Genomic DNA, 15875 nt, shown 5'->3' on the forward strand with positions numbered 1-15875 from the left:
ATTCCCTCCTATCTTTCTATTGGTGTCTTTTATTATGGAATGTGCTGTAGTCATTCTTATTGGTAGCTTTTATCTATGAACATAACTCGTTATTTTTATTTATCCGTTATCAATGTTTGAACCTTTTATTGTTTTATGTAAAGCACTTTGGTATGCCCAAGGCTTTTAAATGTGCTCTATAAATAAAGATTGTTGTTGTTGTTGTTAGCTTAATGTTGTTTGTGTGTAATTTACGTTGAGTAGGCTAACCACGTTATTACATTAATGCATGTAAGGTGAACTAGCAAACATCATCATAGCTACATGCGGCTGTCTTCTTGTTTGATGGCAGATACTCCCTTCACCCTGGCCAAAAAGGCTAAAATGACCAAAGAAAAAGTGGAAAACAGCTGAACATGAGAGGTTTTTGGACAAAGTTTGTGTTTTTTCCATTGTTTAAGCACTGCTTCCAGCCAGGTGGTTCTCATCACAAGCACTACAAAAGCAAACGTTTTGGCAGTTTGCTGGTCTGAAGCATTCAGCTGTGTGTTACCACAATGCCAAGCAGGAAAGACACCAGTGATGATCTTAGAGAACAAATCCCTCAGTGCTCATTAATCTGGAAAGGGTAATTTCCAAACATTTTTTTGGAAATTGTTTTCATTTTAAGTCTTTCATTTTACAGAAAAAAAATTATCCCAAAGTCAGACAAAGTGAAACTGAATGTCAAAAAATACATGAGCGACATGTTAAAGTTTAGAATGTCACACTAAGACTGATCAAAAATAACTTGTTTGAAAAGGCTGCCAGCAGAAAGCCTCTTTTTGGCACAGCCTAGGTTTGCAAAGTTACATCAGATGTCTGACCACATAGCACAGAAAAACATGGGGTGGGCATGATTTGGGCACCTTGCAGTCTTTTAGTCCACCATGATCTCTGCTATATAACAAAGTATTCTAGAGTCAAAAAAGGTTGTCAAACAGTGACAAGCGAAGCTTAGCCAAAACACAAAAAAACCTAAATGTAGCAATGACAAAGTCCAAAACTCAGCCTCACTGAAATATGTTAATAAATTGCTGCAAAAGGTGGTTGTGCAAGCTACTGAATAATGGGGTGTACTTCCATATTGTGTTTTGTCCTAATGACAGTGTTTAATATGCTGTGCATTCTTCACCTGAGGATGTATTTACCACATTTTCCAGTGTATATGCGTCACAGTAAATTACTGCTTTACTCTAGGTTTGAATGACTCCAACCGACTGACTAACAACATGCCAATAACACACAATACTCACGATCCACATGGTATATGGTGATGGAAGTTTGACATTTCTTTTATTTGACAATACATGACACCGTAAAAGACTGGCACATGATCAAAGTACAACAAAAACCATGGCAGAATTTGCTCTTCTTCACTGCAAATAATCAGGGGAAGGGCACACTGCAGAACACAAACTGAATGGTTTATCACAAACATCAAGGCAACTCGGATTACACTGCTAGGAAAACGATAAGGCACCTTCTTTGACACCTGATCACCCATACTGATGAGCAACGTTTTCAAGCTATATCATACAGTGATGTTTCCAAACACGCATGTGGACAACGGTAATACTTTTCTTTTGTACATTGTGCTTGCGAATGTTTTTCCGAGACTGGGTCTGTGTACTTATTAGACCCAAGCATGAGTTGGTGACACAGCGTTTAATTATGACAACAACACCAAAAAAATGAAAATACTACATGTTGTCTCAAGATCCAGTGCACAGCAGTTGAGGCCACAGCAAATGCCAAAGAATCTCTCACTACTGTAGTGTTGTGCATCTTCCAGTTTTACATACATCTCCATGGTTTCACAGTAACCGAACAAAAACATTGGAAAGAAAAAAGCCCTTCATTTCACCACACAAATGTAAGCATGGATCCTAACAGCCAGATCTAGAGCAGATAGGTAGTTCTTCATACACTTAATGACAAGCTTGGCAATGTCTGAAATATGCTGGAAATTTACAGCCACCTAGTGGTTCAGAATCAGAATCAGAATCAGAATCAGAATACTTTATTGATCCCTGGGGGAAATTATGCATGAGAAACTGTATCACAAGGCGTCTGTAGATGTGCATTTGCACACTTTGCCTCGTCATTATAAAGTCATGTTGTTGTTTTTTAAATAAAATGTATTGTTTGGCTATAATTTAAAAGATGGGACTTTGAAAGTTTTCTCAGAATTACTATGGACACTTAGCCATATTACTGTTCTTTAACATAATGATCAATGAACATTGAGGGGATTATCCGGTCTTTAAGTGATGGCCTGATGAATCCTGCTTCTGGGCCCAAACTACTCTGCGTTTAATAAGGCTTTTGTGCTTTTTACATGTTTTAATGCTTTGTATCTCGTTCTATTTAATCTCAACAAGCTTATCTCAGTTGTTCTCCTGACTGAAGTTCAGTCCGTTTACAGCATCCTGCCAAAAGATTGCATTTGTCCCTAACCTTCGGGAACCCTCACGTTAACTTTTATTGAGTGGAAAAAAGTTGATTTATCCTCTAGCTTTACTGTTTATGTTATGCTAACATAGCTGTGTCGCTAGCGATCAAGTAGCACATCATTATATACCAGCTAGCCAAACTTCAGTAACCCTACAAACGTCACTGCTGTTTAGTTTTGTCTTCATTTATGTTGAAAGTGATAGCAGAGCTGTACGTCTTAATTTGTTTCTGAAATCCCTCACTCAGAACATGCTATATTATATTTAGATGGAAGCTAGCGAGCTAACTTCCTGCTAACTTCTAACTGTTAAATTTCATAAATTCTGTTTTCATGGATGCCTGGATGTTAAACTTATTTGTTACACCTGGTAAAGCAGCAACACTGATTATTTTATTAAAGATGAAAGAATTTAGACAGTTTTAACTCTCACTGATGCCGCAGTGATCTTGTGACTTTGAGACCTGCAGTGGAGTTTGGGCCCAGGCACGGCTAATGACTCAGACTCAAGCTTAAAGACCGGATAGCTAATGCAGAAGGAGATATTTAGCAAGCCAGAAGTGGACAAGTCCAGTTCTTCATTCACCGCAGCTCATAAAGATGTAACAACTCAGACATGTTCCAGTCATTCACTTGGTCCTTTGATTCACTTTCAACAACTAAAGTTCTACTGACAGACTTTTAACTAGTTTCACTATCAACGTTTCAAGTATGACTGTCCTGTACTGTATAACAACCCTGAGGTAGTCTCATTATGGTTCCACTACACCTACCCCCGTGGTGGCTGTAGTTCTTCATAAAGCACAAATTAGTTCAGAGTATCGCTTTAGCAGGAAGAGGAAGCTTTCTGTCTGTTCAGAGAAACTGGAGATGTAGAAAGTGATTTGTCTTGCGCCTTACACCAGGAAAAATCTTAACTTCGTCAATAATTTTTTTGTTTTGTACGAGCACTGAACTATTAAAATACCTCACACATCACACGTGTGTTTTGATTCCCAGTGTAACTTAAAACGTTAGAATATTAAAAAACAAACAAGCAAATGAGTGAACAACTATGATGAGTTGAGACATCTGAGCTACACCGCATCAGATTTCTAGCTGGCATTTACTCCATTTGTAGTAAGCATATCCCGAAACTACATTAGGGACAGGATGTGCTGTAAGTAGTGTTCTCTCAGCTACCGATAAGCAAAGTACTCTGATCTATACTTGCTACTAACAGGGATGCATTTGAAGGGGATTTAAACATTCACAGGACTGAACATACAAAGGCAATGTCATGTGACTTTTGCATTAATGACACTCATTACCCCATTCCCAAACCCTACCCAAGCTAAAGTCCAAAACCCTTTCAGCATTAGTCACTTCAACAGATCACTTCATTGCATCCAAAATTAATAACCAAATAAAATACTACACTCCAATAAAATTACAGAAAAACTAGTCTAATAAATTATGGTGATTAAAAAATAATAATTTCTTAGAACTGATCTCAGTGCTATACTGTACTTAATCCCCACTGTGCAGAGCTGAAGGGTCCCTGGGGTGGTGTCTTGGGGCCCACCCTCCCCCTGGCTGGGTCCCCCCAGCAGCTGCAGGGTGACATTGGCAGGTCCCGGTGCCGAGGATGTCTGCCTTTGGCAGTCACAATCCTTCGGTTGGTCCCCTTTCCTTCATTCAGCTTGTCCTCTGTGGTTCAATGTGCAATGTGGGCCACACTCCACATAGAAACTGTACAATGTTAAGATACAGCCACAGGTCACCAGTGAGATAACAAATATTCAAACAAACACGTGACACTACATAACATACACAATATCCTGCAGACAAAGAGTTGGGTGTACCTTTACTTTTGGCCTGTACTTGAGGTAGGTTGATCTGATCTGCAAACTAAAAAACAAGAACAATTGATTTGAATCCATGTGGACAATAAACCGCACTGCAGCTGGTTTCTTCTGTGACTGAAGCTTACCTGAAAAGTATGTGTAGGTAAGACCCCAGACCTGTAAATATGTGCCACCACGCATGGAACTGTGTTACCACTCCAACACCAGGGGGCAGTGTTTGTCTACTGGCTCTGGGATTCAAAAGTAAGTGTTTACCCAACAACTCGAGACATTAACAAAGTGAAACATTTTTATCAACTACAACAAAAAATGATAAGAAATTGACCCAAAGATCGTGATTTAACACCTGCATGGACATTTAAACCTAAACATGCATTTTTTTTTTTTAGAGAAACAGTGTCGGTTGGTTTGATTGCAGTAACATCGGAGTTACAGTTTATGACTTTGAAGTGAACACTTTTACCATTGCAACTGTTAGGTGGAGAATAATTAACTTGGTTCTCAGAATTTCACAATTAACCTTAACTTCCACTACTCACCTTAAAGAGTCACAGAAGATATTGTCGATGTTCCAAAGAAGGAAACCCAACAAAAAGATAGCTAAAGAGGTGTAGAACAGTGGCTTGTGCCATGGGTACACCCTGAAAGAAAATCAAACACAACAACAAAAAACACCCTTCAGCATGTTGTTGCCTTACTGAATATTAATGAATAACACGTCTTTTGATATGTTAATGTTTCTTATTTAATGGACCTTGTGGCAAACTTACCATGTAACAATGAAGATAGAACGCAATACTAGGCAAGCTACTAGAGCACCATACATGACCTGGAAACAAGGGCAGGTGTTTGGATTTGAAACAAAGTTGGATCATGCATGATATGGATACAGATACAATCTTTCAGTAATTATACATTTCCACTGAGTCAGCAGAGTTCAACTGACAGGAAATTCCTCCGATGGAAACAGCCCGAGCTTGCGCACAACAAATAATAGCACAGCTTATTAGCATATGATGTTGGTCATGTAAAATCTCCTTTCATCTAACATTTTTGTTTTCTGGTGTTTCATGCACATTGTAGCCAACTGCTAACCTTTTGTGATATAAATCATTTGAGCTTTCTAATCAGAATTGTCAGCAGTTTTATTTCTGCTCAGGAAGTGGCATATCTGAGAAGTTCCTTATAATCGAAAAAGAACATGCAGCCAGAAAGATTTCTAATACTAAATCTAGCCAAGCCCAATAATCATATTCAAGTTCTGTTTCATGTTGGCTTTAGCTGAGCTGTGAAAAGCATGGACACATTTATTAAAAGGTCTAACACTGCACTAGCTTTGTGCAGGGATCGATCCTCCGCTCTAACTCTGAGCAACAGCTGCTCACCAGAAGGCAGAAAAAGCCTGTTGGAAACAGAAGTCTGTAAATGTGTCACACACCCAATCATAAAAAGGTAATTTTAGCATTTTTCATTAATTTAACTGAAAAACAAATGGGAACATCTTCTGTGTTTTTCCAACAGTCTGCTAGTAACACAGTGCCTAAAGATACAATTTAAAACAGGTTCTTTAGGTGTCAGGTGTCTTTTTATACTTGAATGATCATAGGTCATTTTTTGTTAAGCTGATAAAGAAACATTTCCCTGAAAATGGTCAGGGACAACAAGTCGGTGACAAAGTTAAACATTTGAAAGACCTTCACAAAGCCTGGAGAACAATTACTGAAGAACAGTTCAAAAAGTTATACGTCTGGTTCCTTGAAAGCAAAATATAAAGAAATTAAGGGTGGCTCAAGACTTTTAGACAGAACTGTAACTAACAGGTAATTGAGGCCCATAATTCAGGACTCACTAATCCCTGTTAGACTGTGTTGTGTTTGACCTGTAGCATTATTGACTTGGCTCTTTTTTAACAACAGATAAAAAGGAACAATATGGTAGCAAATTAGAATATAACTAAAGAAAGGAACCAGTATATACAGCTAGGTCCATAAGTATTTGGACAATTCTAATTCTATTTTTTCTAGTTGGAGGTTATACAGAGCTCTGTTTACCCTCCACAGTGGAATTTAAAAACAAAACAGCCTAATGTGATTCAGATGCAAAAATTTAACTTTAACTCTAAGGCTCAAAAATATATTGACAACTGGCTAGCAAGCTGTATCAGGTAAAGATATAAGAATTAAGTTGATTTAAAGTGTTCAAGTGTTTTCACTGGAATGGTTAATATGAGGTCAAAAGAAATGCTGATGCAAGTGAAAGAGGCCAGCATCAGGCTGGAAATACTAAATAAACCAGACAGATAGGAAAAGCTCATAGTCCACAGCATACTACATCATCTGTTACATTTGGTGGAGGCTGTGTATGGCTGCCAGTGGAACTGGGCCAGTAGCAGGCCTGGGTTAATTACCATTTATTATTATTACTATTACTAGCAATAGCGGTAGTTGTAGCAATAGTATATCACTGTCAGATTTTTGAGTAAGATTTAAAAATAAAGCAAACATTCTTCAGCTAAGCAGCACACAACTGTTAACTAAACTGACATCATGTTTCTGTGCATGTTTATGGATGTGTTGGCTCACCATGCTAGAACAGAGGGAGTGTTATCACAACCACTACAGACCAGTGTGATTAGTAAACAAATACAGCTCCAAGGACTAAACAAAGGCCACTTTGTCACATTGTCTTTATTGCTGTAACACAGCACATTACCTGAGACTATAACAGGTACAGACAAACACTAACAGCAGCCCTACATACTTGGCTATGCTTATCTTTAATGGTTTTTAGGGTTAGGCGTATTAGATTTATCTCTTTCCTGGCAACAAGTGTTTGACGTGTTTAATGCCACAGTTAAAGGTTTGTTTCTTTTTCAGGGCTCTGGATCATTTTTCTTAATGGTACACTTGAAATTCCTCTGCTTTGGTGTGAAATGCTGCCATACATTTAACACCCACAATGCACCAAGCTGAGTTTGCATGCCGCATTGGCAAGCTCAGTGTTTACACAAGCCAAAGTAGACCTAAGGCACCCTAATTGCAAACAATGAGCAACATGAGTCAGGTGAACATAATGCAAAACACTCCCTTACCTGGTGAAACACTGGCTCCTTCCACTGCAAATATACCTACACAAGTAACAGTCAACAGGGACAGGACGATTGTTAATGCTTTCTTCCTGAGTTCAGTTTCAGAGTAAACTGGTAATGAAAACATGTATACTCACCACAGTGACTGAGACACTGAAGATAAATAATATTGCAATAGGAAATAAACTGACACCTTTCTCCTGCTTGAAACACTCATATCTGAAAAACAAATTAATATTTATCTTTTATATTGATCTTGATAAGAAGAGAACCAAAGGGCAAAGGGCAAATATAAGCTGAGCTAAAATGAAAGTGAAATCTAGAAACAAATCTTCAAAAACAGGCTGGTTTTTTTTAAGGCATCAAGTTATCAGTAAAGGATTCACTGGTTCATTTTACAGTGATACTGGATTTGTTCTCAGGTGAGTGCTGCAACAATTGATCCAAAAAGATGAAGGCACTTACATACAGTAGACAAAAACGCAGGTACTGTAAATCATAGGCAACTCATCCAGTAACTGCAAATGACGAGACAGAAAAGAAAAGAAACACGCATTACTACATCACTGTACAAGCAAGCATTTGGTCAAGTAGCAAATGCTCATGAGTTCAGTTTATGCCCGCTTTTGCTGACATGTTCAGATTTGCAGCCCACCTGCATCTCATACAGCAGCGTCATGTGGAAGCACCAGGAACCAACACCAACAGCTTGGGTGTGGGGGAAGAGTACACACAAGACACAAAAATTCAAAGTTAGGACATTCGGCTGGAGGCGTTTGCTGTAAATACTGAGCCACTACTCTCAATAACTGTCACAAGCACGTTCTCGCAACAATCACAGCATTAATGCAGAGCCAGTGCACCAACCTGCCAGTCCGAGAAAAGAGCAGATGTAGCGGGACTCGAGGCCGTCACGGAATGTCTGGATGGCCCCGTAAATGGGAGGGAGAATCATGATCAGGTTGCTGACAGTGTTCCCTGTCAGCAAAGACAGCATAGATAAATGAAAGTCGGGTGACATGACCTTTAAGATAACTGCACATCTCTGAAAAGCTCAGAGAAAACGTGACATGGCCGCAACGAGTGTTATGCATGGTATCGCATTACCACGGTTGCAGCATAAAATTCAAAGGGTGCACAGCTATAAAATCTCTATTATACGATATAGAAGCAATAGCACTAGGTTTCGTTTATTTAAACTGTTCAAATATGCAAATAGTTTGAATTTAGACTGATCTGGGTTTTTGCTTCTTAGCTAGTCAAAACTAAAACTACCCGACCCCTTTACTGACAAATTAATATGACACCTATACACTCAAACCTGAAATCACATTTTTCACACAGCATGTTACAATCTTGTGTTTTAGATCCTAATTTTATAGGCTGTGTTTTCCCCACTATGTTTTACAGTGTGGCACAGACAGATGAGGGCGACCTGTAGTAGGGTTGTAGTGGTCAGTTCTGATTCAAATGATTCAACCAATTACGCCGAGCAAAACTACGCTTGATATACAAATGTGTCCTCTGACTGAACCGGTGTCACTGTTCAGGCAGAGAACCTCCCTCCCCCCATAGGTCATTAACGTGTGCATGGAGCACTGCTTGCACATCATCTAGTCCACAGGGAACCTGACAAAACAGAGCTCAACTCTGAACACAACCTTGCACTTTGTGGGTGTGGCTATGTATGCACTGAGGCGTGGAAAACAATCAGACTTACCAGGACATTGCATTGTTTGAAAACTAACTTACTAGAATCTCCAGAAACCAGCATGCCTTTATCTGCAGATTCCTGATTAAAGCCACCAAAATATGCAGATTTTGGTTACTGATAAAAATTACCCATACCAGAAGTGCAGTCTACTATAAAGGACACACGAAACTATAGCAGAAAACCTGCAGCTAGGCAGATGTGTGTCAGACAGAGGAAGACAGATGACAAAGGAGTCCAAACTGCAACGCTTAAGATCACTTTGAGCCAACTTTGGATCAACTGTTGCACCATACAGTAACTCTGAACACCGCTGACAACAGCAAGTGAACCTTTTCCCTTCAAAGGAGAAGTACTGTAACAGTTACAATGTATTACAATGAACTTGCTGGACACATGGATTTTGCACTGTGTCACACATGACGACAGTCATTTGTATCACTTTATGTTACGAACTGTCGCCATGAACTATTAATAGGCTGGGTAAACATTTTTGTTTGCTGCACAGGAATGGGTCATTCTTCTGTTCGCTTGTTTGGCTAGAGTAAATTATTTCGAAGAGTTTTACTGTCTCCTTAATGTTCAAGCCTTTGTCCTGTCATTTCTGCTGATACAACAGCTTTTTGATAAGACTGATGGAAACAGCGGTTTAATCTAAGATTACGGTTCCAGAGGAACAGGTTTTTTTTATCGGTGGACAAGGCAGAGAGGCGCCCTGATAATGTGAAGGGAATGTTTTATCAAGTTTCCAGTGGTGCCCGTGACTGACTAACGTACTGTCTTACAGGAAGAACACGTTCAACAGCGGACTTGTAACACAAATGGCTGGCAACGTGAAATAATATGAAGTGAGCCGTTTGTGCTGAGCTGCTTTGCATACAGGTTTAAAGGTTGTTCGATACGTGTAGCGAGTGCTGGCTAGCGTTACGATGCACAGAACAGGTTGACAATATATCCGCTGTAAACAGCGTATCTTTTTCCTCATTTACTTACAGCTCCGGTAGCCGTACAGATTAACGTTTACACTACACGGAGAAAATCATGTTATTAGCCGAGATAACACAATAATAGATATGCACTACATTACAGTTACACCAGTTCTTCCTATGTTTACCTTAGAGGGGCGAAGTACTACGACTCTCCCAGTCTAAAGCCTCATTAAACGAACCCCCAAATTCACCGTTTTTAGAGTAAATGATGGTGCGGGCAGATTTTTACTTACAGAATTCCGCGATGTAAAAGGACACGACATAATTTTCCTCACACCAGTCCAGTGTTGAGGTCGGCCGCCCCCAGTATCCTTGCCTGTCTATCGAGGGAGCCATGATGAAAGAGGAGGAGGCTGTAGGCGCTAACGGATTTGTAGTCCCATCATAGTGCACGAGCGCTCCGCGAGCCCTCCTCCACGCGCGATGGAGAGGGCGATAGCGAGAGCCAGTTGAGCTGCTGCTAAAAAAAAAACACACGAAAATACACACTACAAATACACAAAAGTGAAAGCACACCCTGAAGGTATTAAAAACGAAGGTTTCATGTAACGTATAAGTGCACATTTCGTGTATATTTTATATATTTTCTTTGTAAATATGTAAACATCATAGTACTTTTTAGACTTGTAACCTAAAAAAGATTGCAATGGCAAAATGCTATTGCTGGTTCACTCCATAAATATACACAATCCCACCATTCTACTACCAAAACAAGGTTAGGGTTGGCATGGTGGGCTGTTCTCTTCCCGTACACATTAAAGTGTGGACTATGTTAAGTCATAGCAACAATAAACAGTATCAAGACGTTATTACTACGTCAGCAACAATTAGACAGAAATGTGTCACACAGCTCAAGCAAAGAGGAACCACTGAACGATACAGTCTGAACAAATCAGTAACACAATGTAAACAGTGTGTACAGTGACGATAAAACAATAGGCGGGGCGGGGACTGATACTTCCACTGTTATATAAATCTCTACATAGCTGTGTGTTTCTATATGAAAGGCAGAGCAATTAACCACCCGTTCACCATTGACTTTAAGTAAGCTACAGTGCAATCCATGTTAAAGAACTGTGTTCAATATATTAAAAATGGCATGCACACACTGCAACAGAAAGGAAACACATGTCTTTTGTCTAATTGTTATTTTTCTTTGTGCATGTGTCATAAATACAGATGGCCTTTAGGTGGTGTGTTGAGCTGTGCTGTGCTGTTGACAATGACAGTGTTTATCTTTAGTATTGATTCTTGCATGCTTTCTTAGGCCCTACTTACTTACCTAACCGGTTTTCTAGCCAATCAAATGATGGATCATCCATTAATTTTATGTTTTGGAGCAGTTGTTATTAGGAAATTGCTGATGTGACGATAACCATGTCCTGGAGCAGCAGCCACGTGTTTATACCAGAATATTTTGTCAAATATTTAGTTGAGGTCTAAATATCCTAAGTTTGTGCATTCAGAAGCCAGGTCTCGTCCCCTTTGAAGGTAGAGCTGTCCAAAACGCTATATGATCACCTCCAATGGATTTTTCCAGTTGTTATATCCTACTAAAACTCTGCTCGCCTAAGGCCAAATTCCTACTCTTGACAAGCAAACCAGATGTTATTTAGGTCACAAAGTAAAGGGCAGCATCCTAAAATAAGGATAAAACCTGCTAGTTCTTTTTTTTTATACTTTTATTGCAAAAACCGGACATTTACAATAGCTCAATCATATTTTGCTTTGCTAAACCATGTGCGCACAAATCGAACTGCATTCAGGGTGACTCCAAACAAAGACAAGTGGACACAAAAAGGTAAGGAAGCTTGTAGGATGTGCACATTTTACATAATTTTTTAAGACTTAATGACACCAGAAACCTTTTTCGTGCACAAATTCTGATGTTACTGCTACTTTATTAAAACAAAGTGTGCTTTAACAAAAACTTTAATATGTCATACTTAATGTAAGTATTCAGTCCATAATGTGACATGCCAACATACAAACAAACACACACACACTGAAATATTAACAACTGTCCCAAATTCAAAGATGTGCACATCGCCTCATACAGTAATTACAAGACAAATGTTTAAGTTGTGTATTATGGAATGTTGTTGCCATGTGACATAAAAGAGTGCTCTTACATAGTATCAGATGTACTCTTCATTTCTCAACATGCTGCAGTATAAAATCTACACTCATGATAACAGCCAAACATCTAACTTACACACATGGTTACAGTTCATCTCTCATCTTTTCACCCTTTGGTCGGACCATCCTGCCAATGAACAAGATGGAGCTTGTTTTCTGGTCCTTTACTAGGAAAATAAAGGGGTGGTCAGCGTAGAACAGTTTAGGGTTTTTCAGCTTGTCTGTGCCAAAGATACTGGTATCAATTTCATTTCCATCAGTGTCCCATTCCAAAGCAGAGGCGTGGAACACACTTGACAAGTAGAGGTCCTTCTTCCCAGAGATGTTGGAAAAGTCAGCTTTAGATTTGTCCACAGCCTCGGTCAGGCCCAGCTCCTGGAGGTGTTTCTGAGGAGTAACATGAAATGTTTATAGTGACAATGTAAAAGAGTGTTCTGTGGTAAGGCACAAACTCTTAAATTGTTTACCTGCAGATCATGACTGACTTCCATGCTGACTTTGGGCAGAGACACAGCTATAGCTGTCTCCTGTAGCAAACCAATCCATTTATCCACCTGCTTCTTGGTCAGCATCTTTTCCAGTCTATCCAAAGGTTCCACATGGTAGGGCATGATGAATACCACAGTGGACTTCTTATGAGATAGAGGCATGCTCAGGATAGATAACTTATTGTCTTTGTCATCATAGAAGCCAAAGAGACCTGATGAAACAAATTAATTACAAATATCATCAATCTGTCCATGAGAGTCTCTTAAAATTTCTGCTGGTTACAGTTTTCAAAAAAAGAAAGTGTTACATTTATTACTCATATTTAGTTTTGCATAATGTTGGATATTGAACCGGTAAATGCACAGCTGTTAACCACAGTTTTTACAAACTCCCTAGATAGTATATACTGGAAATTGTTTCTGTATAAATGGGAAGAAATAATCTTACTGTGCCCGGCATTTGTAACTACTCAAACCATTTACTAGTGAGTTGAAAATTCAGCGAGTTATGATCTTTTTTTTTTTTTGTGAATCAAGTTCCTACCTACAGATACAGTATGATAATAATATTTCCCCAGACATTATTGCAGTTATTTGGACTCATCTCCCCAGTAAACAGTAGTGAGAAATATCAGATTTACTCATCAATATCTATGTTTAATTAACATGTGTTGTGATCTTAAAGTTGTAGTAGTATCAGTAATGGTAGTACCTATAAATACTTTCACATTTTTCGAAAAAGACTGATTTTATAGGTCACTGCACTTATGTTTTAGCTGAATTTGGCATAAAGACTAAACAGAAAGCTAGCTTAGCTATGCTAGCTAAAAATCCTTCTACCGGAAGTTTTGTGGCAGAGACTTGATGTCTCTATTCAAGGCAATGAGTCCCTAGTCACTCCCTCATTCACTAGTGAAACATGCACATGTAAAGAGTGGAGTTATATTGTTTGTGGGTTTGCGGGTGCTACTTTTTCAAGCCCTGTGATCCTCTGGAGCAGTAACTTTTCGATTTTCCCAAAATGTTCTACCATTCCTAGTCTCAAACTGTGTTTCTGAACAAGCTGATAGGAATGTCTCCAGCTACCTGTGCGATGCATCATCTGTACTGAAACAGTGTAGCTACGTGACACCATGAATCCACGGTTATCCACCATCTTATGATGGAACTGCTCATCCCAGTGACCTGAGAGAAAAAACATTCAGTTAATTTTAGGTGTCTTTTAGGGAACAGTATAGAATACTACATGTATACACAGCCTTATCCACTCACATTTGAAAAACATGGCACTGATGATCATCGCCCCATCAGTCTTTTCTACATTCTTGGTCACCTCAGGCAGTTTGCCATCAGTAGACTTGGCTGCCCATTCGTTGATGGAGTTCACAGCATTCTTCTTGTCTCGGAAATTGATCTTTGAGTGCTCACAATTATAGTGCTTTTTGCTGCTTTTGACAAAGTCTTCCACAAAAGTGACAGAGCTGGGTCCATACAGGCGGTTGCTAATCTTCCAGGTGATGTTGCGAGTCTTTGGGTCGCTCAACTCTATGAGCAGCTCAGCCAAACTGGGGTGGAGATGCTCATCTTTAACTTTAGCTACATTCAGGATGGTTTTTACCTGAGAGGCAGTGGAGGCCTTTCCCCCAAGAGCCACAAGACCCAGAGAGGAGGCCACGACGACAGGGGAAATGATAATGTTCTCTACATTTTTGTCTTTTACCATGCTCTGGTAGACACTGAAAGCCAAATTGGCAGTGCTGTCAGCCAGGATGGTGGCATGGTTACTCAACACTTTGTCTTTTGATGTGGAGGTTGCTGCCGAGGCTGCAGTTGTCAGAAGGACGAGAGATACGAGGTTTGTTGCCCACATGGTGTAATGTTACTAAAAGACAAAACCTAAGAGAAGACATGAAGACAAACAGTACATACTTAGGGTTTACTCTTGAGATTTAGAAGATGCAAGCTGTGGTAGGCTAGTAAGTGTGGTTTAGCCCATGCCATTTAAAGCAGCTCTCTGTGCAAACCTCAAGCAATGACTTGTATAACAGCCACGTAGGCAGCTTCAGGGTGCACTGTGTCTAAGCCAAAACATTGGTCAGCAAGATTTGAGTTGTTCATGACTTGGGAGTGGGAAAAAACTTAACATACATAACATTCTCTAATGGAGGACTAAGTCTGGTTGATGCTCATTGGTTACTTGTGGTGAGGGAAAAGTGGCCACTCACTGACGCATGACACACCCCTACAGCAAAAGACGCGTTTTTTAGAGCAGTTCATGTACATAGAGCGAACGTGTACTTTAGGGAGGACAGGCTTTATGCATATCACCACTTAGAGATATAGTTCAGAGATGTTTACATCAGTCTAATTGAGCAGGTCACAAGCAGTTCATTTTTCTGGACATGTGACTTAGTATGAATGACACTGGCATTTAAAACATGTAGATAAAAGAAGGAGAGGCGTCCCTTGTTACAGATTAAATCAGGTCAAAAGGTGTAGCCAACTCCCTGAAAGTCTGGACTGTCATGCAGTTCTAGTTATGTGCAGCAGTTGCTTTGCTTTCGCACTACTTGGAGGAACTACATGGCTGTAAAGGAATCTTTAACCATGTTAAAGATAGACAGACTTTTTGGCCTCTTTTCACATGCCTGGACATTTCCCACCAGTTGATGGACGCCCTCTACTCTCTCCCTCCCTCTCCATGCTTCCCGTGCTCCGAGCACATTCATCTTACCTTATTGGGTCCTTTGAATAACTCGGCAGGTTTATCGTCAAGCTGCTTACAAAAAGATCCCCCCAGCACTGACCTGACCGGTATTAAGTGAAAGTATCTGATGGCAAAGACAGAAGTGTATGAGACGATTTCCCAGGCCCCAGAGCATGAAAATCTCTGCCCTGGAATCAGATTTCCAGGCCAGTCCCGCCCATGTGGATGAGTGGGTGAAGAATCCTCACCCTCCCAGGTCCTAAAGCCTAAAACTTTATTTCACGGAGAGTAATCAAACAGTTAACACTTAAATACTCAACTTACCATCTCATGACCTCTACTAAAGTTACTCCCCGTGGCTAACTGTATAAGACCTCCCAATCATTAACAAAATCTGCATAATGTATGTTGTACTTTCAGTAACAGAGAGGCG

The 15875-nt window shown here is 39.8% G+C and overlaps 2 protein-coding genes across 2 annotated transcripts; both read right to left on the bottom strand.

Annotated features, from left to right (window-relative positions):
- Positions 1–1287: 1287 nt before the first annotated feature.
- Positions 1288–10475, bottom strand: acer3 (alkaline ceramidase 3). The gene is made up of 11 exons (XM_085419921.1): positions 10342–10475; positions 8276–8386; positions 8064–8116; positions 7874–7926; positions 7546–7627; positions 7412–7447; positions 5091–5149; positions 4860–4961; positions 4446–4550; positions 4318–4363; positions 1288–4204 (listed from the first exon to the last, which is right to left on the bottom strand). The coding sequence occupies exons 1-11, from the start codon at positions 10442–10444 to the stop codon at positions 4151–4153; spliced, it is 804 nt and encodes a 267-aa protein (XP_085276047.1). The 5' UTR covers positions 10445–10475; the 3' UTR covers positions 1288–4150.
- A 1319-nt stretch (positions 10476–11794) lies between these two features.
- serpinh1a (serpin peptidase inhibitor, clade H (heat shock protein 47), member 1a) lies at positions 11795–15628 on the bottom strand. The gene is made up of 5 exons (XM_085419918.1): positions 15470–15628; positions 14008–14631; positions 13822–13920; positions 12715–12947; positions 11795–12634 (listed from the first exon to the last, which is right to left on the bottom strand). Exons 2-5 carry the CDS (start codon positions 14603–14605, stop codon positions 12332–12334), a joined length of 1233 nt encoding a protein of 410 aa, XP_085276044.1. The 5' UTR covers positions 14606–14631; positions 15470–15628; the 3' UTR covers positions 11795–12331.
- Between the last annotated feature and the right edge of the window lie 247 nt (positions 15629–15875).

This window comes from Rhamphochromis longiceps, linkage group LG10 (assembly GCF_057381845.1).
Source record: "Rhamphochromis longiceps isolate RC_006_pf linkage group LG10, R_longiceps_female_GT1.1, whole genome shotgun sequence".
Taxonomy (NCBI): domain Eukaryota; kingdom Metazoa; phylum Chordata; class Actinopteri; order Cichliformes; family Cichlidae; genus Rhamphochromis; species Rhamphochromis longiceps.

What these genes read in the sequence shown, in the direction of transcription:
- acer3 (XM_085419921.1), bottom strand. Translation starts at nt 10,444, where the DNA reads ATGGCTCCCTCGATAGACAGGCAAGGATACTGGGGGCGGCCGACCTCA. An exon ending in CTCTTTTCTCGGACTGGCAG is followed by an intron (nt 8,117 to 8,275) that starts GTTGGTGCACTG and finishes CCCACACCCAAG; the next exon opens with CTGTTGGTGTTGGTTCCTGG. An exon ending in TCAGTGTCTCAGTCACTGTG is followed by an intron (nt 7,448 to 7,545) that starts GTGAGTATACAT and finishes TTACTTGTGTAG; the next exon opens with GTATATTTGCAGTGGAAGGA.
- serpinh1a (XM_085419918.1), bottom strand. Translation starts at nt 14,605, where the DNA reads ATGTGGGCAACAAACCTCGTATCTCTCGTCCTTCTGACAACTGCAGCC. An exon ending in ACAGATGATGCATCGCACAG is followed by an intron (nt 12,948 to 13,821) that starts GTAGCTGGAGAC and finishes TTGTTTCATCAG; the next exon opens with GTCTCTTTGGCTTCTATGAT. An exon ending in AAGTCAGTCATGATCTGCAG is followed by an intron (nt 12,635 to 12,714) that starts GTAAACAATTTA and finishes GTTACTCCTCAG; the next exon opens with AAACACCTCCAGGAGCTGGG.